Source organism: Uranotaenia lowii, chromosome 3 (assembly GCF_029784155.1).
Source record: "Uranotaenia lowii strain MFRU-FL chromosome 3, ASM2978415v1, whole genome shotgun sequence".
Taxonomy (NCBI): domain Eukaryota; kingdom Metazoa; phylum Arthropoda; class Insecta; order Diptera; family Culicidae; genus Uranotaenia; species Uranotaenia lowii.
The window spans coordinates 31,447,836-31,473,126 of record NC_073693.1 but is presented as its reverse complement, the minus strand read 5'-3'; the positions used below and the strand labels follow the sequence as shown (position 1 = coordinate 31,473,126).

General features: G+C 32.5%; 1 protein-coding gene across 4 annotated transcripts in view; it reads right to left on the bottom strand.

Moving 5' to 3' along the window:
• Window positions 1-6,378: 6,378 nt before the first annotated feature.
• The window catches only part of LOC129755176 (uncharacterized), a 137,542-nt gene continuing 118,629 nt past the window's right edge, over window positions 6,379-25,291 (bottom strand). For all 4 annotated transcript variants that reach the window (XM_055751540.1, XM_055751541.1, XM_055751543.1 and 1 more), the window contains 3 exons: window positions 19,371-20,185; window positions 19,014-19,307; window positions 6,379-8,041 (listed from right to left, as the gene is read on the bottom strand). In XM_055751540.1, coding sequence (XP_055607515.1) covers window positions 7,663-8,041; window positions 19,014-19,307; window positions 19,371-20,185 — 1,488 coding nt within the window. In that variant the 3' untranslated portion in view covers window positions 6,379-7,662. The remainder of the gene's footprint in view (window positions 8,042-19,013; window positions 19,308-19,370; window positions 20,186-25,291) is intronic.

The following is a 25,291-nucleotide window of genomic DNA, read 5'->3' as shown; positions in this document are numbered from 1 at the left end:
CCCTGTATCATAAATTCTCCAATCCAGTAAAACCTAAATCTAAACTTGATGGAAACAAAGAAACTATAAAAGGCCTTAGAAACGACAAAAAATTACAACATTAACACACATAACCTAAAATTAAACACATCACAAGAGAAAAAAAAACCAAACAAGTGAGCACTAGCGAAAGAACCGAACGAAAGATTAGCTGGAGATGATTTCTTCATTTCTGTTCCGTATTACGTTTGTAAAAAGCTCATAGGATCGTTCATTCACTAAGAAGTCGTGTTTTTAAGCTTACTATAAAAATCACTAAACAATTTATCAAAGGGACGAAATGTTAAACCAAAAAAGGTAATTGAATCTTTAAACTAAGGAAAAAAACGATTCATTCTGCATTTTTTTTCGTTCAAATGTACACAGTTAATTCAGAACGATCTCACCAATAGATTGCAAAATACCATCAAAAGCGACCGACGATGGCAATGTAAGTTAGGCCGAACAATTTACCATCAGAAAAAACTTCAACAATTTAGCAAATGCAAAAACCTTAGCAAATTCTTTAGGAAAAACAAAAAAAAAACAACTAATCAAGCTAAACGCACCAAAAAGCATTCAACGCAAGGAACTTGGTGGCATTTAAGACGACGCGAAACAATCCTGGAGTTGCGTTAGTTTTTTATTTTAAATTTTTCTATCTCAAGTTTAACAGAAACAAAAATAACAGCAACAAACAACAACCAAAAGAAAAAAAATAAACAAAAAACTAATACTAATGTAAAAGAACTGCGACGCAGAGTAGGAGTCAACAAACACGGAAGCCTACGGAGCAATGTTGCTAAATGCAGACTGTGACTGAGCACAGATGGAGGAGGAGGAGGAGGTTGAGGAAGAAGAAAAAAATAATAAAACACTAATTTCAAGTTTCTTATGACCATTTTTGCATTTTTGACTCGGAATATATCACACACGTCCATGAGCTCGAAAGCTAAGATAGAAACACATATTTTTGTATTCTAAGAAAAATATTTGTGTTATTTTTGCATCAATTTATATTTGTCATGACAATGATTCAAAAATGACACAAAAACACACAAAAATCACAAAATTTCACAAAAAATTGACACAAAAATGACAAAAAATTAGCACAAAATCGATACTAAAATGAAAAAAATGACCAATAATTAAAAAAAAATTACACAAAATGACACAAAAGTGACAAAGACTAAAACAAATATGACACAAAAAATTGTCATTTTTGTAATTTTTTTGTTTTTTTGTGTCATTTTTGTGTCATTCTTGTGTCATTTTTGTGTCATTTTCGTATCATTTTTGTGTCATTTTTGTGTCATTTTTGTGTCATTTTTGTGTCATTTTTGTGTCATTTTTGTGTCATTTTTCTGTCGTTTTTGTGTCAGTTATGTGTCATTTTTGTAACATTTTTTTGTCATTTTTGTGTCATTTTTCTGTCATTTTTGTGTCATTTTTGTGTCATTTTTGTGTCATTTTTGTGTCATTTTTGTGTCATTTTTCTGTCATTCTTGTGTCATTTTTGTGTCATTTTCGTGTCATTTTTGTGTCATTTTTGTGTCATTTTTTTGTCATTTTTGTATCATTTTTGTGTGAGTCTTGTGAAATTTTGTCATTTTTGTCATTTTTGTCATTTTTGTCATTTTTGTGTCATTTTTGTGTAATTATTGTGTCATTTTTGTGTCATTTTTGTGTCATTTTTGTGTCATTTTTGTGCCATTTTGGTATCATTTTTGTGTTATTTTTGTGTTTTTTTTGTGTCATTTTTGTGTCATTTTTGTGTCACTTTGGTGTCATTTTTGTGTCATTTTTGTGCCATTTTTGTGTCATTTTTGTGTCATTTTTGTGCCATTTTTGTGTCATTCTTGTGTCATTTTTGTGTAATTATTGTGTCATTTTTGTGTCATTTTTGTGTCATTTTTGTGTAATTTTTGTGTAATTTTTGTGTCATTTTTGTGTCATTTTTGTGTAATTATTGTGTCATTTTTGTGTCATTTTTATGTCAATTTTTTGCCATATTTGTGTCATATTTGTGTCATTTTTGTATCATTTTTGTGTGAGTCTTGTGAAATTTTGTCATTTTTGTCATTTTTGTCATTTTTGTCATTTTTGTCATTTTTGTCATTTTTGTCATTTTTGTCATTTTTGTCATTTTTGTCATTTTTGTCATTTTTGTCATTTTTGTCATTTTTGTCATTTTTGTCATTTTTGTCATTTTTGTCATTTTTGTCATTTTTGTCATTTTTGTCATTTTTGTCATTTTTGTCATTTTTGTCATTTTTGTCATTTTTGTCATTTTTGTCATTTTTGTCATTTTTGTCATTTTTGTCATTTTTGTCATTTTTGTCATTTTTGTCATTTTTGTCATTTTTGTCATTTTTGTCATTTTTGTCATTTTTGTCATTTTTGTCATTTTTGTCATTTTTGTCATTTTTGTCATTTTTGTCATTTTTGTCATTTTTGTCATTTTTGTCATTTTTGTCATTTTTGTCATTTTTGTCATTTTTGTCATTTTTGTCATTTTTGTCATTTTTGTCATTTTTGTCATTTTTGTCATTTTTATGTCATTTTTGTGTCATTTTTGTGTAATTATTGTGTCATTTTTGTGTCATTTTTGTGTCATTTTTGTGTCATTTTTGTGCCATTTTGGTATCATTTTTGTGTTATTTTTGTGTCATTTTTGTGTAATTTTTGTGTCATTTTTGTGTGATTTTTTTGTCATTTTTGTGTTATTTTTGTGTCATTTTTGTGTCATTTTTGTGTCATTTTTATGTCATTTTTGTGTCATTTTTGTGTCATTTTTGTGTTATTTTTGTGTCATTTTTGTGTCAGTTTTGTGTCATTTTTGTGTCATTTTTGTGTCACTTTTGTGTCAGTTTTGTGTCATTTTTGTGTCATTTTTGTGCCATTTTTGTGTCATTTTTGTGCCATTTTTGTGTCATTCTTGTGTCATTTTTTTGTCATTTTTGTGTCATTTTTGTGTCATTTTTGTGTCATTTTTGTGTAATTATTGTGTCATTTTTGTGTCATTTTTGTGTCATTTTTGTGTCATTTTTGTGTCATTTTTGTGCCATTTTTGTGTCATATTTGTGTCATTTTTGTATCATTTTTGTGTGAGTCTTGTGAAATTTTGTCATTTTTGTCATTTTTGTCATTTTTGTCATTTTTGTGTCATTTTTGTGTAATTATTGTGTCATTTTTGTGTCATTTTTGTGTCATTTTTGTGTCATTTTTGTGCCATTTTGTTATCATTTTTGTGTTATTTTTGTGTTTTTTTTTATGTCATTTTTGTGTCATTTTTGTGTCATTTTTGTGTCATTTTTATGTCATTTTTGTGTCATTTTTGTGTCATTTTTGTATCATTTTTGTGTCATTTTTGTGTCAGTTTTGTGTCATTTTTGTGTCATTTTTGTGTCACTTTTGTGTCAGTTTTGTGTCATTTTTGTGTCATTTTTGTGCCATTTTTGTGTCATTTTTGTGCCATTTTTGTGTCATTCTTGTGTCATTTTTTTGTCATTTTTGTGTCATTTTTGTGTCATTTTTGTGTCATTTTTGTGTTATTATTGTGTCATTTTTGTGTCATTTTTGTGTCATTTTTGTGTCATTTTTGTGTCATTTTTGTGCCATTTTTGTGTCATATTTGTGTCATTTTTGTATCATTTTTGTGTGAGTCTTGTGAAATTTTGTCATTTTTGTCATTTTTGTCATTTTTGTCATTTTTGTCATTTTTGTTATTTTTGTCATTTTTGTCATTTTTGTCATTTTTGTCATTTTTGTTATTTTTGTCATTTTTGTCATTTTTGTCATTTTTGTCATTTTTGTCATTTTTGTCATTTTTGTCATTTTTGTCATTTTTGTCATTTTTGTCATTTTTGTCATTTTTGTCATTTTTGTCATTTTTGTCATTTTTGTCATTTTTGTCATTTTTGTCATTTTTGTCATTTTTGTCATTTTTGTCATTTTTGTCATTTTTGTCATTTTTGTCATTTTTGTCATTTTTGTCATTTTTGTCATTTTTGTCATTTTTGTCATTTTTGTCATTTTTGTCATTTTTGTCATTTTTGTCATTTTTGTCATTTTTGTCATTTTTGTCATTTTTGTCATTTTTGTCATTTTTGTCATTTTTGTCATTTTTGTCATTTTTGTCATTTTTGTCATTTTTGTCATTTTTGTCATTTTTGTCATTTTTGTCATTTTTGTCATTTTTGTCATTTTTGTCATTTTTGTCATTTTTGTCATTTTTGTCATTTTTGTCATTTTTGTCATTTTTGTCATTTTTGTCATTTTTGTCATTTTTGTCATTTTTGTCATTTTTGTCATTTTTGTCATTTTTGTCATTTTTGTCATTTTTGTCATTTTTGTCATTTTTGTCATTTTTGTCATTTTTGTCATTTTTGTCATTTTTGTCATTTTTGTCATTTTTGTCATTTTTGTCATTTTTGTCATTTTTGTCATTTTTGTCATTTTTGTCATTTTTGTCATTTTTGTCATTTTTGTCATTTTTGTCATTTTTGTCATTTTTGTCATTTTTGTCATTTTTGTCATTTTTGTCATTTTTGTCATTTTTGTCATTTTTGTCATTTTTGTCATTTTTGTCATTTTTGTCATTTTTGTCATTTTTGTCATTTTTGTCATTTTTGTCATTTTTGTCATTTTTGTCATTTTTGTCATTTTTGTCATTTTTGTCATTTTTGTCATTTTTGTCATTTTTGTCATTTTTGTCATTTTTGTCATTTTTGTCATTTTTGTCATTTTTGTCATTTTTGTCATTTTTGTCATTTTTGTCATTTTTGTCATTTTTGTCATTTTTGTCATTTTTGTCATTTTTGTCATTTTTGTCATTTTTGTCATTTTTGTCATTTTTGTCATTTTTGTCATTTTTGTCATTTTTGTCATTTTTGTCATTTTTGTCATTTTTGTCATTTTTGTCATTTTTGTCATTTTTGTCATTTTTGTCATTTTTGTCATTTTTGTCATTTTTGTCATTTTTGTCATTTTTGTCATTTTTGTCATTTTTGTCATTTTTGTCATTTTTGTCATTTTTGTCATTTTTGTCATTTTTGTCATTTTTGTCATTTTTGTCATTTTTGTTATTTTTGTCATTTTTGTCATTTTTGTCATTTTTGTCATTTTTGTCATTTTTGTCATTTTTGTCATTTTTGTCATTTTTGTCATTTTTGTCATTTTTGTCATTTTTGTCATTTTTGTCATTTTTGTCATTTTTGTCATTTTTGTCATTTTTGTCATTTTTGTCATTTTTGTCATTTTTGTCATTTTTGTCATTTTTGTCATTTTTGTCATTTTTGTCATTTTTGTCATTTTTGTCATTTTTGTCATTTTTTGTTATTTTTGTCTCATTTTTATCATTTTTGTCATTTTCGTCATCTTTTGTCCCATTTTTGTCCCATTTTGGTCTAAATGTTTTCTCAGTTTGGTTTTGTTTTGTTCCCGTTTAGTGTTATTTTTGTTTCATTTATGTCTCATTTTTATCTGATTATTTTTAAATTATTTTTTAGTTTGTTTTTCTCTTTCGTCTCATTTTTTTTTTTCATTTTTTTAGTCTCAAATTTGTCTTTATTTTATCGATACTTGTCTCAATTTGGTCTCATTTTTTTTTAAATTTTGTCTCAGTTTTGTCTCTTTTTTATCTTGTTTATATCATTCTGGTCTTAATTATGTGCTATTATTTTTGTTTTACATTTGTCTTAATTTAGTCTCTTTTTAGTTTCATTTTTGTTTGTCAGTTTTGTCATTTTTGTCCTTCAATACAGTTTTTATAATTTTTTATTTTGCTTTTTCAGGTTTTTCCTAGAAAAAAATTGGGTACAATTTCTTTTTAAGACACCGTCAACTTAACAAATGTTTAAAGAAAAATATGACTTACCTTGAATTTATCTTGATCTTTTTTTTTTGTTTGGATTAATAGTCGTTTTACCATCTTTATATCACTCGCGACTTTGATCCTGATAGATGATACAAGTAATGAGCACTAAACCGGCAAATTGTACCTAAAAGCAAAGCTTTCCACTTTTTTAGCCATTTTTAATCCAGTCTTAAAACACCTCAAATAAGTCAAGTAATAACCTGAATCTGTAAATCGAACAATTTCAAACAACAAGGTGGAACCGAAAAACGACGTTTGTAAATGGAAAAGTTTTCTCTCACATCCAAAGCTTACTTTGTTAGAATGATACATTCATAATGTCAAGATTAGGATTATGAAATTTCAAGAAGATTTGGTGGGGTACATCTATTGTAAAAAAAAAGAGAAATTAAAGTTTATTGTTGTTTTCGTGTTTTCATAACCAAAAGGTAGTGATATTTTTTTAGCAAAAGACACACAATTTCGAATATAAATATCTGAAAGGTACTGTATTTTCGAATCGTACGTGAAGTATGTATCATATGCATGTAGGGTCTTGTTATGGTCACTTTAATAGCAATATTACAAATGGTATGGCAAAAAACGTATTACTTTTGGTTGAACATTTTGATGAAGTCAATTCGTATCTATGATACGTGAAACTTTCGACGACATTTGCTTCTTTTGTTTCCTTTTTTGTTACTTTTGATAATTTTTTTTCCAATCTTACATCCTAACCTGTATCGATAAGGATTAATACTTTTATTTTGTTCTTGTTTTAATTTTAATTCAAATTCACCTTTGTTCCGAGATTTAAATGCAATGAAAAGCTACATCAATTAATGTGTCTGAATCATTTGTACAACCTTTTCTCTTTGTTTGTTTGTTTGTTTGTTTATTTGTTAAGTAAGTATGTTCTAAGCGTTAAAACCGTTTGGGAATAATTCGTGAGCTGACATAATAAGTGGACGCATTGTGTCTCGTAAAAGCCACAGTTAACTCCCTTTACTCTCTGTGCGTTTGAAGTTTTAACGAATGAACGAAGCTTGTTTGTTATGGCAACCAAGCTCCAAATGTGCTTCGGATGGAGCGGATAAAAGTTACTTTGCTATAAAAGCTTGACTGCTATAAAAATATAGTGGGTTTGTTCAATGTGCTTTCTCTCTTTCTTCGATTCGGATACTCTCTAAGTTTCTCCAGAGTAGAATTTCCAGCGGGAGCTCTCTAGTTAAAATTCAAACTTTCAATGTGCCGGATGCAAACACGTGGATCGCTACTCTAACTTCGTGTCTAGTTGTAATCATAACTTCTACCATTAAGAATATGAATTCTAAGACTTGGCTTGCAATCGAATGGCTGAAGGCTTCCCATTTTTTATTATTTTGGGAATAGTCAGGTGTGTGGTGCCTAAAAATATCGGTTTCGAAACAAGTCGTGATTTCTTCTAGCATTGGAAGGCATCTTTGTATGCTCAGGTTTGCGTTAGCTGTTTTTTTTTGTAAGGTTATGTTGAGGTTTTCACATGATTCTGTTAACATTTAGGTAGTAGGGTGATGAAAGCTTCCAGATTTCCCCATACGGATTAGGAATAAATGTGGTGTAAACTCTTAGGGAACTATCGAAGAGACTAGTCTATCTACTGGAAAGGAATATAGTCTAAGTATCTGTATAGGTAGTTTCGTATGGTTAAGGCTTTGTCCGTGACCTGATGATTCGTGAATTATGATTAAGTGAAATTTTTACGAGAAATGCTATTTCAATAGAGGAAATTTTTTGAATTGCATCCTCTAGACGGCTCTCTTCTGGACGTTCTGCACAAACTGACCCAGAACATTGCCCCTGGGATAGTACGTACAAACGACTATAACCTTGCCGCTTCGAGTTTGTCCAATCCCAACTCCAAGCTCCCGGGTTCCCTTCCAAACCATTTGGGTAAATTGTCCCCCTTTAATAACCCCCCGCGGTTCGACCTGGAAGGCGTACTGTTTGACCTCCTCGTACCAGGACCGGCATACGTCCTTAGGGCTGGGTTTGGCGTGTCGATCTGAGGACCACAGGCAGTACAGGTTTTCGCCGTACTTGGAATTTTGCCGGTAGGTGAAGCGATCGTCCCGGGCCAGGATTTCCGCCCACTGTTGTGCGTCCCGTACCAGCTCTTTGTGTAATCTGGAACCAAAAAACAAAATATTTATTCCATGAAATTTTCCCGGAATAATGGGTGTATCTAAAACTATTAATTTTCAACGAAGAATCAAAGATTAACATGTGCATTAGACCGCAGCAAACTTTATATGGAAATTTCAAATTCTCAAGTTTTTACACCTCCCATAACTTTTTTTTATTGTTTTGCTGCCAGAAATAGCAATAAAGTTTTTGGAAGCGATCCATTCCGAGTTTTGATTTTTGTGTTAATTTTATATGGGAAAACATAATTTAGAAAAGTAGAAATTTAGAAAAGTTATTCGATGTTATACAAAAAAAACTCAAAATAATTTTTTTTTTTAATTTTTGCGTTTTGGTCTGTATTCTGTATATTTGAAAGCTGTGTAACCGCAGGATGGAAATAATAAATCTCAAAAAAAACTGCTTTGCATTATAAGAGAGTTTATTGATTTATATATGAATGATTCCCAGCAAACATTTAAGGGGTTATATCGCAGGAACAACAGAATTAATCAAACGAATATACCAGATGAAAAGATTGTATTAAACTTACCAAAAGAGCATATAGCTATAAAAGTGGAGGCGATTTGTCTACAATGACAAGATTTTAACGATTCGATTTCCCCACAAAAAGCCAAATATACCATTTGAAGTAATTTGAATAAACCGAAAAAAAATTCCCCGAACGAGATTTGAACTCCAGCCTCCGAGTTGTCTGTCTGGTATCTTACCACGATGCCAACTCATCAATTGAAATGATACGCGCTATAGCTCTATATGTAAGATTTTCTGTTCACGAACCGGTCAGAGGAAGAAAGAAGGAAGGATCGCCCATTTATCGTAAATCAGTTCACTCAAATCGTAAATGTCGAATTAGCGTATTCTTAACTATTTGGAGACATATTTACGAACTGACTAAACTGCTATCCGATTCAACTTTTTTTGGGCAAAGCTTGTCGTAAATGAATGATAGAAAATTACTCAATACCAACTTGTTTACGATGGTTATTGAAAATGTCTAAATATTCGATTAGGATTATCATTTCTATTACGATTTCATGTTAGCTGGGTTGCACACTAACACAACGATCATTCTGGTTCCTCATTGGTTGAAATTTTGACTTTTTCAATTCTGTACTGCATTGAGAAGAAAACACCATAAACGTTTATCCCTATGGATAGAAAAAAGAAAAAAAAATCTTGTTCGCAAGAAGAACCAGATTGCCATCCCCCTGTTGGTGACCCAATCAGGTCAATTCAGGTGAACTTCACCTCACTGTGAAGTGAATTTCACCTCGAAAAGGTAGAAGTTACTTTTTCGACTCCCACGAGCGTTCACCTTGCTATCTCGGTAAATTTTACCTTTTTATTACTTTCCGTGCATAAATTCATCAACTTTCACAGAAAAAATAACTGAAAACGTTGAAAATAGCAATAACTATAAAATCAAGGATCGAATATGACCACTTTTGCTATTCACGATGGTATAAATTGCTCCATTGGTCGACTGCAGTACCTTCCATTGATACACTCTCACTAACTTAGTCAAAGTTAGCAATCACTAATTAAAACTACACTACACAGTAAAGAGTGGCAGACTGTCGTTTAAATTTTTTGTTTATCTGCCAGTATCACTCGAATCGATCAAATAATATCAGATTCGTTTGTTTATAAATAAATGGAACAGATCTTGCGTAACATTTCAAAAGTGTAAACTAGCAATTAACTCGAAACGAAAAAAACGCGTTTGACATTCCGGAACATCAAACAAATCTTATTTAGAAGAAAATACAGATGCACCGAATTGTAGTATTAGGCTAACGGCTGAATATCAAATATTGACCTTTTCATCTATTCGGTGAAACGAATCTTCGGTCGAATATTTTGTTAAGTTTTAAGGATAAAACAAAAGCGATTATTTTAAATTCCTTTCGTTTCTTCCGTGTATATGTCCCCATGTTTTTGAGTCTTGTTTTTTCAACCAGATGTTTAATGCATAAAATCTTCTTCAAGTATGGTATCTAAGATTTTAAAAGTTCGAGTTAATTTAAGCGCGCTCCATTGATTAATTGGATGATTTTCAAAATGGAAGGACATCAGATCACATGTCGCTTCTAGGGTGTTTATCAAATAAAATTGAATTCCAGTGAAATCTCGAACAAAACATGTCGAAACAAATGAAGAAGATGAAGATGATACCGGATTAAATTAAAGCGAAATTGAGCAAGGTAAATTCGAAATAGTTGTTAAGAAATACGATGAAAAACCTTAAGCGTACCATACTTTCTACCCCAATTCTAGCCGATTTTATGAAAAATTATGAAAAAAACAGGACAAACCTTATCAAAATATAGACATTATTCAAAACATATAAGAGAAAGTGATAGAAATTATCTTGTAATTTAAATCTTTCATCGAATCACATCATCCGCATTCAAATAGTGTCTAACGATCAAACAAAAATTGATGCCCATTTTAAATTTACTTTAATTTATTCATTTTTGCACACAAAACTAAAATTTTGAAGAGCATTTATAGTACTAAGCAAATACTAAGTGACGCCTATTGGCCCTACACGGATAGAAAAATTAATCCCAGTTTGAATGGGCGCAACGAAAGTGCATAGATTTTTTAAAAGTTTTAATTGATTTCAAGATGATTCCGCGTTAACTAGGAAAAGTGCACCCACGTACATCCAGAATAACCGTTAATTTGACTTGTTTACATTTGGCAGTTTCGCCTTTATGAAGCGTTACGCTAGAGATTTTGACAGTGGTGCATGCATATGACAGATCTGACTGAAGAGTTGCTATATATGTATTTTTTCTAATGGATCAGTTGGCGCCTCTATATGTTTACTAAAACTAAAATCTTTTAATGTGCTGGAAAAATGATCGCTTAAGCTTAAATTGATAATCTCTAACCGCTAGTTGGTGAAAAAGGAAAAGGTGAACTGAAAAATTATTTTTAAATTAAAATTTTTGGCTTTTTGCGGTCTGAAATTTTAATCAAACAAATTATTATTTAAAATACCAGGGGTATTTCAAAAAAAAAGTTGTTTGATTGAAACCTCAGACCGTACACAGCTAAAAATTGTAATTTAAAAACTTCTTCCCGGTCGAAAACATAAATCTAACTATTTCTAAACTAACATCATTTTACATTAATACAACAATAGTGATTATCTTGGGTTCAATCATTGTAAATGGAAAAAAGCTGGAAGGCCATTGCGCTTAACCTCACTAGAAAGCTCCGTGTACGTACACAGCATGCTGGATACTTACAAGAATAGTTATGAAAATTTGACAGTTTTATATAGAATGGCATTTAAAATCATCAATTTCTCCGATATTAGTCATTTAATCCTGTTGAAAATGCTTAGATTTAAGATTGATTCTGGGGAAGGACTTGCAGCTTTTCGTAAAGAAATTTTACCTTCCACATAATAACTGTCTTCAAAACAATATTGAACCGGAGAAAATCGCTCAAGTAGTACGATACTAACTACTGTAAATAACTATAAACACCTTCAAATGCCACCAATTTGTCAAATTTCAACTCTATGGAGAATGTTGAAGAAAGGTGACTCAACAAACTTCCAAAGATATAAAATTTTCAGAACTAACTGTTCCGATGATTATAAATAGACAATAAAATAACCGTCATTTCATAAATCATCCTAATTTTGGCTGCGTATTTCCAAGTGAAGTAGGCGTTGTCATTTTTTGTCGTTTTTCGCGAAGAAATCTGATAATGTCTGGCCTCACTCTCGAGCAAAGAAAACGATTTTTCGCAAATGGGGCACTGTGAGTGGTCTTTCAATCAGAAAACTAGCTTAGGAAGAAGGTGTGAGTGTCGGAGCAGTTGAAAAAGTATGGGGAACAGTGTACCTTCACAGATTCCCAAAACGCTGTAGGAAACCTGGCCCTGCTGACCATACAATGAACAAGAAAATCAAGGATTACCACAAACGGCTTCAGTACGGGATGTGGCTATAAAACTAGGTACCTCATCGACTAACGTTATGCGTGCCAAGGAGAACCAGAAGCAGAAGCAGCCAAAATGGAGTACCAAACAGGCTGAATCCGTGGAACTGGGGACAGTATTAACAAAATTCAAAAAAGAATGACCTAAAGTGGTAAAAATAGTCGGAGATAGCACTGTACAGAATCTGATGACTAGTGTTAAGAGGAAAGTAAAAGAACTCTCTTACCCTACACATACTAATGCTAAATGAATTATAAATTGGAGGAAAATACGATTTTGCTCTATGTTTGAGAATAAAATGATTTTTAAAACAATCATTGGTTCGTTTTAAAACTAGAAGGACCGGCAAATTGAATATACCTATTCGGACGGTGACCAGTCAAAATGACTGGTAAAGGGGAAATTTTTTATTATATATTATTTTGACTTTTTTTCTTCTAATATTATTTTGTTACTTGTTTTGTAATATTTTTGTTATTATACCTTTCATTGAAAATTGGATTTCGTGCAATGTTTTGCAGTCGCAGTAATCCGCACAAAGGTTAGCTGAAAAGGGGTTAGCGTGCAGAACTCCGACAGATTTTACACTGATTTGACAGGTCGCACGAATGTACAAGTTCACACAAATGCCGCAGTCATGAGTGCGCAGTCCAATTTAGTGCGCTGCGATTAATATAAAATGGAAATAGTTTTTCACTATGGGTGCACGGAATCACCTCTTTTCGGTAAAGGTGACGAATGCGTGTATGTCATAAAAAAATTATTTCAAATAATTTTCAAAAAATTAAAACACATTATCAATCTTATCAGAAAATCATGTTAAATGGTTATGGGTATTGAATTTACAACGGCGAATTTGCAGCTATTCCGTGCATCCATCTTGAAATATCATTTAAATTATTCAGTTTCATAGCTTATGTCTTCAAATTTGAATGAATAAGTACACAATTCATAAGTATTTTACTTATACTAGTTTAGTATAAAACATATTTATCACCTATTTCCCAAGCAACCAAAAGTCACATATTTACTTGAATGAAGGCATTGATAGTTACATATTGGCTGACAAAGAGAATCAACTGCCCAATTCCCTTAAGTGAACTTTATGTACTCATTAATGAACTTGAAAGTTGCAAAAGTGATTAATATGTACGTTGTATGTGACTTGTGTTGCCCAATTCCCATTAGTGAACTATATGTGCTCATTAACGAACTTGAAAGCTGCAAAAGTGATCTATACGTACGTTATACGGGACTTAAGTCACATAAAGGGCACAAAAGTGCTCAATACGGGATTTGATAAGTCACATAAAGGGCACAAAAGTGCTCAAACGGGATTTGATAAGTCACAAAAAGTGCATTGATGTGCTTTCAAAATTAAATCACCGCTTCGAGTTTTAGTTTCAGTTACAACAACATCTTGACGTGGTCTCGTGGTAGCGTGTTCGATTCTCACCACGAAGGTCGGGGTTCGATCCCCAAGCCGGGCAAGTTTTTTTTCAATAAGTAATTTTGTACTTGAGTGACCATTCTGATGCGATAAATGTAGGAAATGTAGGAAAGAGGCAATTGAGTAATATGTCGAGTTTGAAATCCGGCGCGTGGCATCATGGCGGCACCGGTACAGAACACAGTAAATAATCAAGAGAAGGTGATATGGACCGAAGTCAACGGTACGGTTCAGTTGAGATAGAGAGATATTTTTTTGCTCATTTTGCGAATTTTTGGAAGCTGAATTAAGAGGCCGCTGGAAGCTGAATAGAAGATCATTAAGACTTGTTTTGGAACTTGAAAGTATCAATAAGAACTTAAATTTTGAGCTGCATAGAACGTACTTCATATCAATGATGGGGCTGAGTAAGCGTTTTTGTACCTGTTTATGGGACTTTTGGTTGCTTGGGTTAGGTTTCGTCGTCCATTACCACGCAGTCAAACTTCGTCAGCATCGTCGTGTACAGCTTCCGGAATCGCGCTTTGGCTGTCGTATTTTGTTTATCATCGCGATTTGGAGTCACTACCTTCTTGTAAGTCGATAAGCCGGCTCGTTTTTTTGGCCCGATGCACGGTTGTAGCCGATACACCCAGCCCAGCTTATTTGCGGCATCTCGGAGAGAGAGGTTAGGGTTTCGCTTGAAACTACCGGCAACTCTCTTTGTCGTCTCAGCGGCTTCCGGTTTTCGTTTTCCCTCCGATCCAGACTTCCTGGCTGTCGACAAACGTTCCCCAAACACTTTAGTTTCATTTGTAACGGTTGATTTGGCAACTTTTAGCGATTTAGCCAGCTTTGCGTGCGAGTAGCTCGGATGTTCGCGATGTGCGAGCAAAATTTTGATACGCTGCTCTTCTTCCTTGGACGGCATTTTGACAACTGAAGAGTGAATTCCAAAATCAAAATAGGAGCAACATTCTACACACACACACCTTCAAAATTAGCGGTGTTCAGGTTTTTTAAATGCAAAATTGAAAGAAATACGTCAAGCTGATATTGACCCAATTTTGACCGTATCACCCTTTATTAGAATATCTGGTTGGGCCTCCAAAAATCATGCAAATCCTGGAAAAACAGGCACATTGGCAACCATGGTGATGATAGAGAAACAAGTGAGTTCAATAGGAGGCAAGAACACATTCGAGATTTACTTGGAGTGTATCGATGGAAACAGCGCTGCCAGGTTGCAAACCGCTGAAGTCCATACGTAGGTTTGACGAAAATCGAAAAATGTACTGATTTTGACAAAATGAAACTTGATGACCTTTTTTTGGCCGTCAGGTACAAGTTTTGGTTATCCGCAGAATTCTTATATTTTTTTCGAGAATCCGTAGAAATTCCATAGAATATGCTGAAAATCTGTAGATTTCGAGCATTGATCCGTAGCTCAGTAGAAATGCTTCAAATCCCTAGATCTACGAAGAAACCGGTAAATCTGACAACGCTGGATGGAAGGTTCAGTAGTTGACCCTTGAAGCTGGACTTGTACGCTCGTGTCGGTCGATTCCATCACGTTCACCATCATGGTGTTATTGGCTAAGGAGCCGTTGTACTGAATAGAGTGTCTGTCCCGGGATTTCCCGGGCGGGAATTCCCGGGAATTTGAAAAGCTCGGGATTTCTCGATTCCCGGGAATCGTAGCTTCATTCCCGGGAATTCCCGACATGTATGAAATTATTTCTCTGGAAAAGCCTGAAAGCCTCCGGAATCATTCTTATTGTTCTTTTTGAAAATTTAGTCATACAAAACTCATGTAGAATATGCCGGTTCCTGTGGCAGTATATATTTTGCAGCCGTTTGATGCAATTTTTTTATTCAAATAGTTTAGTTTAAAAAGATTATATGTATTTCCACGCCGCACACAGGAGTATTTTACCCCAAATCCTGGTCAAAACCTCGAAATTAAAATTTGAGAAAAATTATTATTTTTAGGTTTTTTGTTTGTTAGATAGTTGTTGTATATTAGTATTGTCGATTTTAAACCATCGGTATAAGGGTATATACGGACAATAGTATTGGCGAAAAATTGGCCTCAGCCGTAACCTCAAATATTGATTAGCTGGTGGCCTCACCAGTGATGCTAGGAGTGTTTCTAGAATCAGTATTTGCTTGTTTTAAACTCATAATATTTCTGAATTGAATAAAGTGTTTAACTATCAACAGCTGAATGTTTGAATTCATTAGGGCTCGTCCCTAAATGGATGAAGATAAGCCATCTTTTGCAAACGTATTTTCAAGGTGAATTCAAAACATCTGAAATATATTTTCATGTACTGCTTGGTAGATTAAAAAAGAGTTGTTTCCAACTTCTAAACGAATGCAAAATCATTCACAGTTACAAACAAGTAAATTAATGAAAGTCCCGTCTATGTTGACTTTAAAAATAATCGCCTACATGCTCTGATTATTTTAAGCATATCCACATTATTCGCTACATAATTTAAGTGTGCGATACAGACAGTTGTTATTTCGTTCAGATAAATGGTGCGTTGAATTTCATATTCGAATAGAAATCTACGGGAAAGTTGCAAATTCTCAGTACTCATGAAAAGATTTTTCAATAACAATGCAATTAAAAAAATAAAATCATTCTCCAAATATCAATGCACTTGGCACCCCTGAACACCCAAAAAAACCAAAACACGAACACAGATGGTCGCTTTTCCACAGGGCGAATTTGTCGATATTAGTACTGGGAAATCGCGTTTATCGTGCGCCCTTCTCAAAAATCGATTCTGTTCTCCCATGGTTTGAGGTTAGGGCTGAGGCCTCCTGCTAAGGTGGTGTTCGTGTAGAACTGTCAATATATCCTAATAGTGAGTTCGTAATGGCATAACTCGAAACATTGATGTATCAAAATTATAAATATTGTCTTCCAAAATTTGGTGTAAACACGTACCATTACAGACTGCGTAACACGCAGAATAATGTGACTATTGTAGTGACCGGATGACTGATATTCCAAAACTTCTTGACACTCAATCGATAGACAGTTCAAAAATTGAACAACGCGTGTTTCCTCATCAAATATATTTTCTCAACTGACGGTTTCCTTCCTGCGTTCACACTTGCATAGCAAGTGCAAGATATTCTTTTGATTAGAGATTTCACCAACACATTTGCAATCTCAAACTCGAATCTCTTTTTTCGAGCGTGTGTAGGTGCACGCATTCTATGGGGCACGTTCATAAAGACTCTTTACTTTAGCGTTACGCCCTAGCGGGCCCTAGCTATTCAATTTACACACTGATTCAATATCAGTCATTATCGTTTACACTGCATTCTAGATCTTATATTCTACCATTAATCCTAATCCCTACAACTATTAACAAAATTTCTTCTACAAATCTTCAGTTTTAATATGACCAATGAATTGTAGTTGAAATTGCGTTCATTTCTTGATAAACACATGTAGTAGAGAAGCTAAACAAAATAGTGCAATGTTTTTTAACAAACCTATATTGTTTTTTTTTACAAATAAGTGTTGAAGTTAATCTTCCGGGCTCCACCGGGAAAAATTTCACATAACACACGAATGTTTCTAACTTCTATAAACATGTCCAAAAGAAAAATCGTGCGCATACTTGCGAACTCGAGCTATTTTCAATTTTGAAATCTAAAAATTTGAGCGATTTTTGTCCCAAATTTTGTTTCAGATAGCGAACATGCCATGCATTTATACAAACGTTTTTTATTGCGTTCGATTTGTTTGTTTAAAAAATGGTATTTTTATTCATTTCTGATAGTTGATCGACTGGTTTGCTTCGAATTTACTTGAAAATAAACATTTTTTAAGGTGGCAGAAAGTGACCCAAAAAGACCAAAATTAAGAAATTTGAAATTTTGGTTAAAAATGAGTTGAGTATACTTGAAAACAACGAAAAAAAGATTTTTAATCATTTTAAAGAGAAAAAGCAGGATTTGGCCAACTTTTTCCATAGATTACTCCTATGTGCGCCGTATTCATTGAACGAAAACCAACAACAGTTCGAAAAATATATGAAAAATCGCACAGCAGGTAGACTGATTGTGTTTTCTTGAAAGTAACATTTATGCACTTGTTTTCCTTGAGCTTTGAAAGCCAGATGAATTTCAAAACCTCAAAATGAACAAAACATTGTTTTTTTATATCAAGAGCAAATATGTAAAGGTCCAGAAAAACGAAAAATTGTGAGAATTATCAAACAAATAAAAACATTTTTTTATCAACCCCTATTTGCATGGATGAATTCTTCATTTGAATTCGTTAAACTGTTTTTAATTTATCATTGTTGAAAACAGTTTGATTTATTTGATTAAAAATAAGTTAAAAAAAACATGTGTACATTTTGAACAAATTATGGGTTTGTATGCATGAATGGTTCTATAAACTATGTATGTTTGAATCGAAATGCATATATTTTACATTTTTTTGAATATTTCCGGGGATCCCGGGAATTCCCGGGAAACAGGCCACCAGATTTCCCGATTCCCGGGAACGAAAAAATGGCCGGGAAATGGACACTCTAGTACTGAAGCGGAGATTGCGGGTTCAATTTCTGTCGGTGAGCCGTTTAATCTTTTTCGAAAAATTAATGATATTTATGGCTTATGTACTTCATTTTGTATGACCTTCATGTTTCTTCAAAACTATTCATCACCTCGAAAATTTTATAAGTTTGATTTTGTTTTAAGATTTTTATTCGTTTCTACTTTCTGATTATTTCGATCCATCTCGATTCACACGCGGTTGTTTCAAACGTAAAAGACAAATTGTATGCTTTTATCAGTGACCATCTGTGTTCCAATTTCTGGGTATTTCATGATGGTCAGTAGCCCGCTGAAAAAAATTACTTTTCGCTCCCATATGTTTTTTTATGACTTTTTGGCCACCAATCATTAGTGTAAAGTTTGGAAGAAGAAATTTTTGGTAGGAATCAGCATCATCAACTGAAACAAAACAATCGAAAGATTCTCTTTAATTCAACCACGATATAAGAAAAGCTCAGATAACGGTGTTTCGATAGCAACTTACTATGCTCTCCAATGAGCGTTTTCGATTGATCGTCGAAAACTCTTCCTGAAGAAGATAGTAAGTTGCTATTGAAATACCAGTATCTTAACTTATCTTATTCCGTGGTTGAATTAAATGGAATTTTCGATTGCTATGATTCAATAGAATTACTTAACTAAGGAGGCTCACAACACATATTAGAGCATCATCAAAAAAAAAAATTAAAACGTTGCGCTTATTTAGGGCTGAATGAATCGCTTCAAAAAATTTTATTCTTTTTTTCGGATTTGAAACAACCAAACAATATGTTATGGGACGTGTAAAATTGAATAAATTTGAATTTTCCATTAAAAGCTAGCTGTGGTCCAATGCACATATGTTGATCAAAAAGGAAACTTCGTATATACAAACATATCCAATTGGTTGATTTTCATTGAAAGTACAGTTTTTCCTAGGTTTAAAAAGGTTTCCTAAGTTCCAGTTTCATAGCAAGCAGGCATACTTACACCAAATCCGCAGCACCATGCCTCCTTCTGTACTCATTGTGATGCCTCAACATCGCCTGGGAAAACTCATCGAACTGATCCGGATCGTTCTCGTCCACAATTCTCACGTGTTTCTCCACCTTTCCACTGGATGCCCGACTGCTTCCATCCCCGGTGCTATTGACCAGTGCCGACGGCTTATCTACGATAATCTTTGGTATCTCAAACCCTCCCGGAGGTGGAACGTTTTTCGCAAAACTTCCAATGTAGTTCCCCGGAGGATCGTAGTTCGCCACCACAAATACCTGACCGGATCTGAAATTGATTAAAAATTGTAAGGAATTTCCTTTTTGAACGTTGAATATTAAGAACGCAAACCTATTTCTAGCGACGCCAACTCCCAGCTCCCGACTGTCCTTCCATACGACCTGCGTAAAGTGACCGGTCTTGAGGGTGGCCGGTTCTTTCCCGTAAACGTGGGTTGGCTCTTCGCTGTACCAATTTTCAACCGGTTCCCGCCCGGTGATGACGACTGTGGTATTCGGTGAACTCCAGGAGCAGAATATGTTTTCCCCGTACTGAGAATTGCTCCGATGGACTAGCACTCCTCGAGCTGCGATGACCTTGGCCCATTCTTCGGCGTATCGACAGAGGCGCTTGTTCAGCTTCAACGCAAGAACTCCGTGTTTGGATCGATACTCGTTGTGAGCCTTCAAACACTCTAGCTCAAAGTCGCTGAATATGGACCTTCTCAGGGAGGTTTGTGAGGCCGAGAGCGAAGGTGACTTTCCTCTGAGATTACTGATCGATGGACTCTTGGAACATCTCGTCGGTTTCGGGGTACTGGACAGGAATCCGTTGTAATTGCTACTGCTGTTGTTGTTACTCCTATCCAGCGATTTGTGTCGAACGTGTTGTTCCTTGACTATCGAATGACTTGTTACCTCCGTAATGGTGGAGTTGTTGTTCCGATCGCTTTTGCCCGTCTGTTCCAACTCTGTTGTGGTCGTTAAAACAGTCCTCAGAGGACTGATCGAAAGCCTTGGGGAACCCATCAGCTTGCTGGTGGACAGCGATTTGGTCATGTCGTTCCCGGAAAGGTCAAACTTCTCCTTGAACACCACCGTCCGGTCCGGTTTGTGGCCCTTGTACGTCGAGATGGTTTCCATCGTGATGACCTCGCATAGTGGGTCCTAGATGAGAAATGTATGAGAAAAAAAATTGGATTACAGTTTACATATTTCCTCATGTATTTGAATAAAATATGTCCTTGTAATTTTTACAATTTTTTGAAATTATGTAATTTTTGTAATTCTTGTAATTTTTGTAAATTTTGCAATGTTTGTTATTTTTGAAATTTTGTCATTTTTGAAATTTTTGTCATTTTTGTCATTTTTGTCATTTTTATAATTTTTGTAATTTTTGTAATTTTTGTTATTTTTGTAATTTTTGTAATTTTTGTAATATTTGTAATTTTTGTAATTTTTGTAATTTTTGTATTTTTTGTAATTTTTGTAATTTTTGTATTTTTTGTAATTTTTGTAATTTTTGTAATTTTTGTCATTTTTGTAATTTTTGTCATTTTTGTCATTTTTGTCATTTTTGTCATTTTTGTCATTTTTGTCATTTTTGTCATTTTTGTCATTTTTGTCATTTTTGTCATTTTTGTCATTTTTGTCATTTTCTTCATTTTTGTCATTTTTGTCATTTTTGTCATTTTTGTCATTTTTGTCATTTTTGTCATTTTTGTCATTTTTGTCATTTTTGTCATTTTTGTCATTTTTGTCATTTTTGTCATTTTTGTCATTTTTGTCATTTTCGTCATTTTTGTCATTTTTGTCATTTTTGTCATTTTTGTCATTTTTGTCATTTTTGTCATTTTTGTCATTTTTGTCATTTTTGTCATTTTTGTCATTTTTGTCATTTTTGTCATTTTCGTCATTTTTGTCATTTTTGTCATTTTTGTCATTTTTGTCATTTTTGTCATTTTTGTCATTTTTGGCATTTTTGTCATTTTTGTCATTTTTGTCATTTTTGTCATTTTTGTCATTTTTGTCATTTTTGTCATTTTTGTCATTTTTGTCATTTTTGTCATTTTTGTCATTTTTGTCATTTTTGTCATTTTTGTCATTTTTGTCATTTTTGTCATTTTTGTCATTTTTGTCATTTTTGTCATTTTTGTCATTTTTGTCATTTTTGTCATTTTTGTCATTTTTGTCATTTTTGTCATTTTTGTCATTTTTGTCATTTTTGTCATTTTTGTCATTTTTGTCATTTTTGTCATTTTTGTCATTTTTGTCATTTTTGTCATTTTTGTCATTTTTGTCATTTTTGTCATTTTTGTCATTTTTGTCATTTTTGTCATTTTTGTCATTTTTGTCATTTTTGTCATTTTTGTCATTTTTGTCATTTTTGTCATTTTTGTCATTTTTGTCATTTTTGTCATTTTTGTCATTTTTGTCATTTTTGGCATTTTTGGCATTTTTGTCATTTTTGTCATTTTTGTCATTTTTGTCATTTTTGTCATTTTTGTCGTTTTTGTCATTTTTGTCATTTTTGTCATTTTTGTCATTTTTGTCATTTTTGTCATTTTTGTCATTTTTGTCATTTTTGTCATTTTTGTCATTTTTGTCATTTTTGTCATTTTTGTCATTTTTGTCATTTTTGTCATTTTTGTCATTTTTGTCATTTTTGTCATTTTTGTCATTTTTGTCATTTTTGTCATTTTTGTCATTTTTGTCATTTTTGTCATTTTTGTCATTTTTGTCATTTTTGTCATTTTTGTCATTTTTGTCATTTTTGTCATTTTTGTCATTTTTGTCATTTTTGTCATTTTTGTCATTTTTGTCATTTTTGTCATTTTTGTCATTTTTGTCATTTTTGTCATTTTTGTCATTTTTGTCATTTTTGTCATTTTTGTCATTTTTGTCATTTTTGTCATTTTTGTCATTTTTGTCATTTTTGTCATTTTCTTCATTTTTGTCATTTTTGTCATTTTTGTCATTTTTGTCATTTTTGTCATTTTTGTCATTTTTGTCATTTTTGTCATTTTTGTCATTTTTGTCATTTTTGTCATTTTTGTCATTTTTGTCATTTTTGTCATTTTCGTCATTTTTGTCATTTTTGTCATTTTTGTCATTTTTGTCATTTTTGTCATTTTTGTCATTTTTGTCATTTTTGTCATTTTTGTCATTTTTGTCATTTTTGTCATTTTTGTCATTTTTGTCATTTTTGTCATTTTTGTCATTTTTGTCATTTTTGTCATTTTTGTCATTTTCGTCATTTTTGTCATTTTTGTCATTTTTGTCATTTTTGTCATTTTTGTCATTTTTGTCATTTTTGTCATTTTTGTCATTTTTGTCATTTTTGTCATTTTTGTCATTTTTGTCATTTTTGTCATTTTTGTCATTTTTGTCATTTTTGTCATTTTTGTCATTTTTGTCATTTTTGTCATTTTTGTCATTTTTGTCATTTTTGTCATTTTTGTCATTTTTGTCATTTTTGTCATTTTTGTCATTTTTGTCATTTTTGTCATTTTTGTCATTTTTGTCATTTTTGTCATTTTTGTCATTTTTGTCATTTTTGTCATTTTTGTCATTTTTGTCATTTTTGTCATTTTTGTCATTTTTGTCATTTTTGTCATTTTTGTCATTTTTGTCATTTTTGTCATTTTTGTCATTTTTGTCATTTTTGTCATTTTTGTCATTTTTGTCATTTTTGTCATTTTTGTCATTTTTGTCATTTTTGTCATTTTTGTCATTTTTGTCATTTTTATCATTTTTATCATTTTTATCATTTTTGTCATTTTTGTCATTTTTGTCATTTTTGTCATTTTTGTCATTTTTGTCATTTTTGTCATTTTTGTCATTTTTGTCATTTTTGTCATTTTTGTCATTTTTGTCATTTTTGTCATTTTTGTCATTTTTGTCATTTTTGTCATTTTTGTCATTTTTGTCATTTTTGTCATTTTTGTCATTTTTGTCATTTTTGTCATTTTTGTCATTTTTGTCATTTTTGTCATTTTTGTCATTTTTGTCATTTTTGTCATTTTTGTCATTTTTGTCATTTTTGTCATTTTTGTCATTTTTGTCATTTTTGTCATTTTTGTCAATTTTGTCATTTTTGTCATTTTTGTCATTTTTGTCATTTTTGTCATTTTTGTCATTTTTGTCATTTTTGTCATTTTTGTCATTTTTGTCATTTTTGTCATTTTTGTCATTTTTGTCATTTTTGTCATTTTTGTCATTTTTGTCATTTTTGTCATTTTTGTCATTTTTGTCATTTTTGTCATTTTTGTCATTTTTGTCATTTTTGTCATTTTTGTCATTTGTGGCATAAATTTTTCTAATATGCTTATGTTTCCTTTTGTTTGTTTTTTCCCACTTCTTCTTAAAACTTTGTAAGGCAGTCAAACCCAACTTGTAGTTCAATTCATGTGAAGTTTTTCATGGTTTATTCAACTGTCATTACCATTTCAATTTTTTTTTAAATAAAATGTTGAATAACAAAACAATTTCAAACTAAGGTTTACTCATTACACAGTAACAGCTAACTGAAATCTCCTACCAGAAAAAAAAAAGTGAAATCCACTGGAGATTGAACTCAAACGCGCAACTACAAACAAAATCGAGTTCGCATCCATGAACTTCAGCCAAGGTTTCTGTGATGACCACTCATAAAAAAAAAACTTTCTGGAAAAAGTTTTTACCAAACAGTGCTTCAATTTTATTTCTTAGTTCGCAATTTTCGTCTTTCTTCAGAACATGCAAAGGATTTACTTTCCCAACTCTTTCCTACCAAAAAGCCAAGAACCGCCCGGAAAACCAACAAATTTTATTACGGTGCTCCGATCTGTGTGCTTCCGACAGTCAGGCAGCAGCGCCGGTAATGTTTTCAAGGATCCAAACAGTCTGCTGGGAAATTTGTATGCTTCCGGATTTTCCGATTCGAAACTTTTCCTCCAGCTTAGCTCTACACCAGCAAACTAACCAACCATCCATCCATCCATTCATCGCAAAAAATACTCGGGTGGAAGCTTTAGAACTGCAATTCGCTCTTCGAAAATAGTTAAACTTGAACGAACATGAACCGAGGAATATTTCCATGCAATTTTAATGGCGGGGGAGTGAGGAATTCACCAAACCACCCACCCATCCGGAAAGTCATACAATCGAAACAACCTTCCGCCCGCCCGTTATAGCTTCCTGCAATTCTCTGTTTCTCACTAGAGCTCAGTAGATCGGAACAATCGCCCATTGAAATGACGAAAAAATTAAAAAAAACACATCAAGGTCAGCTCAGTGATTTGAATGAAGATTTAAATGATGAGAGAATAAAATCATTCGATGTATGTACATTGTAGTAAGTTGAAAGTATTTTTATCATTTTCAAACCAAAATAAAAGTTTTAAAACGTCGCATGATAGTCGCAGATATGGTCTCAAATCTGATCTGAACAAAATTTCAGCTAAAATGCACTCGATTCAAGAATTAAAGCGTTCGATATCAATCGCCTAAGTTTACATGAAATCGAGAAAGTTAAAAAAAAAAATGACCAAATGACTTCGAACTGCATCAAACGTCGAATACTTGTGTTTCTTTTTTTAATTTTATAATAAATATTTGTTCGTCTTTCATGATGTTCCTTATAAACTTAACAACTACTGAACCGATCAATGTTAAATTTGGTATCTCCTAATGAGAGTTATTTTAGGTCGGAGATAGTTTCCATAATACTTTCCCACCGCGTGACGCTATTTTGGTTTCCAGTCGTAACAACAATGCTTACTCCAGCCGGTATCGCTTCGACAATTATCCGCCGACATCCGACAACATCTTCAATTCTACTGGGTTTTCTTCACTGGGACGCAACGAGCTAAGCTCCCCTCGGAGACCCCTTAGCCCTTCGACTCAGCCGCGCTGATTCCAGCCAGCGTCATCAGTCGTCTCGGCCCTGAGTTCGTCTGCGGCGAAGGGGTTCTCCAGCCTGTGAATTCAGGCAAGTATGGTACTCCTGATTGCATTCCCACGCCTGATGATATTCCCCCTTTCAGTGCTCGTCGCTCCAGATCTGCTCCGGGATCTTTAGATTCCATAACCCTTTACTACCAGAATGTCGGGGGAATAAATTCCTGCCTGACATGCTCGCAACTTTTGTTCCTGCTATGACGTCATCGGAACATGGCTGAATGACCACACACTATTGAGTCAGATCTTCAGCCCTGATTACGCAGTGTTTTGCTGTGATCGTAGTGCCCGTAACAGCCGAAAACTCCAATGATGGCGGGGTGCGGGGTGCTA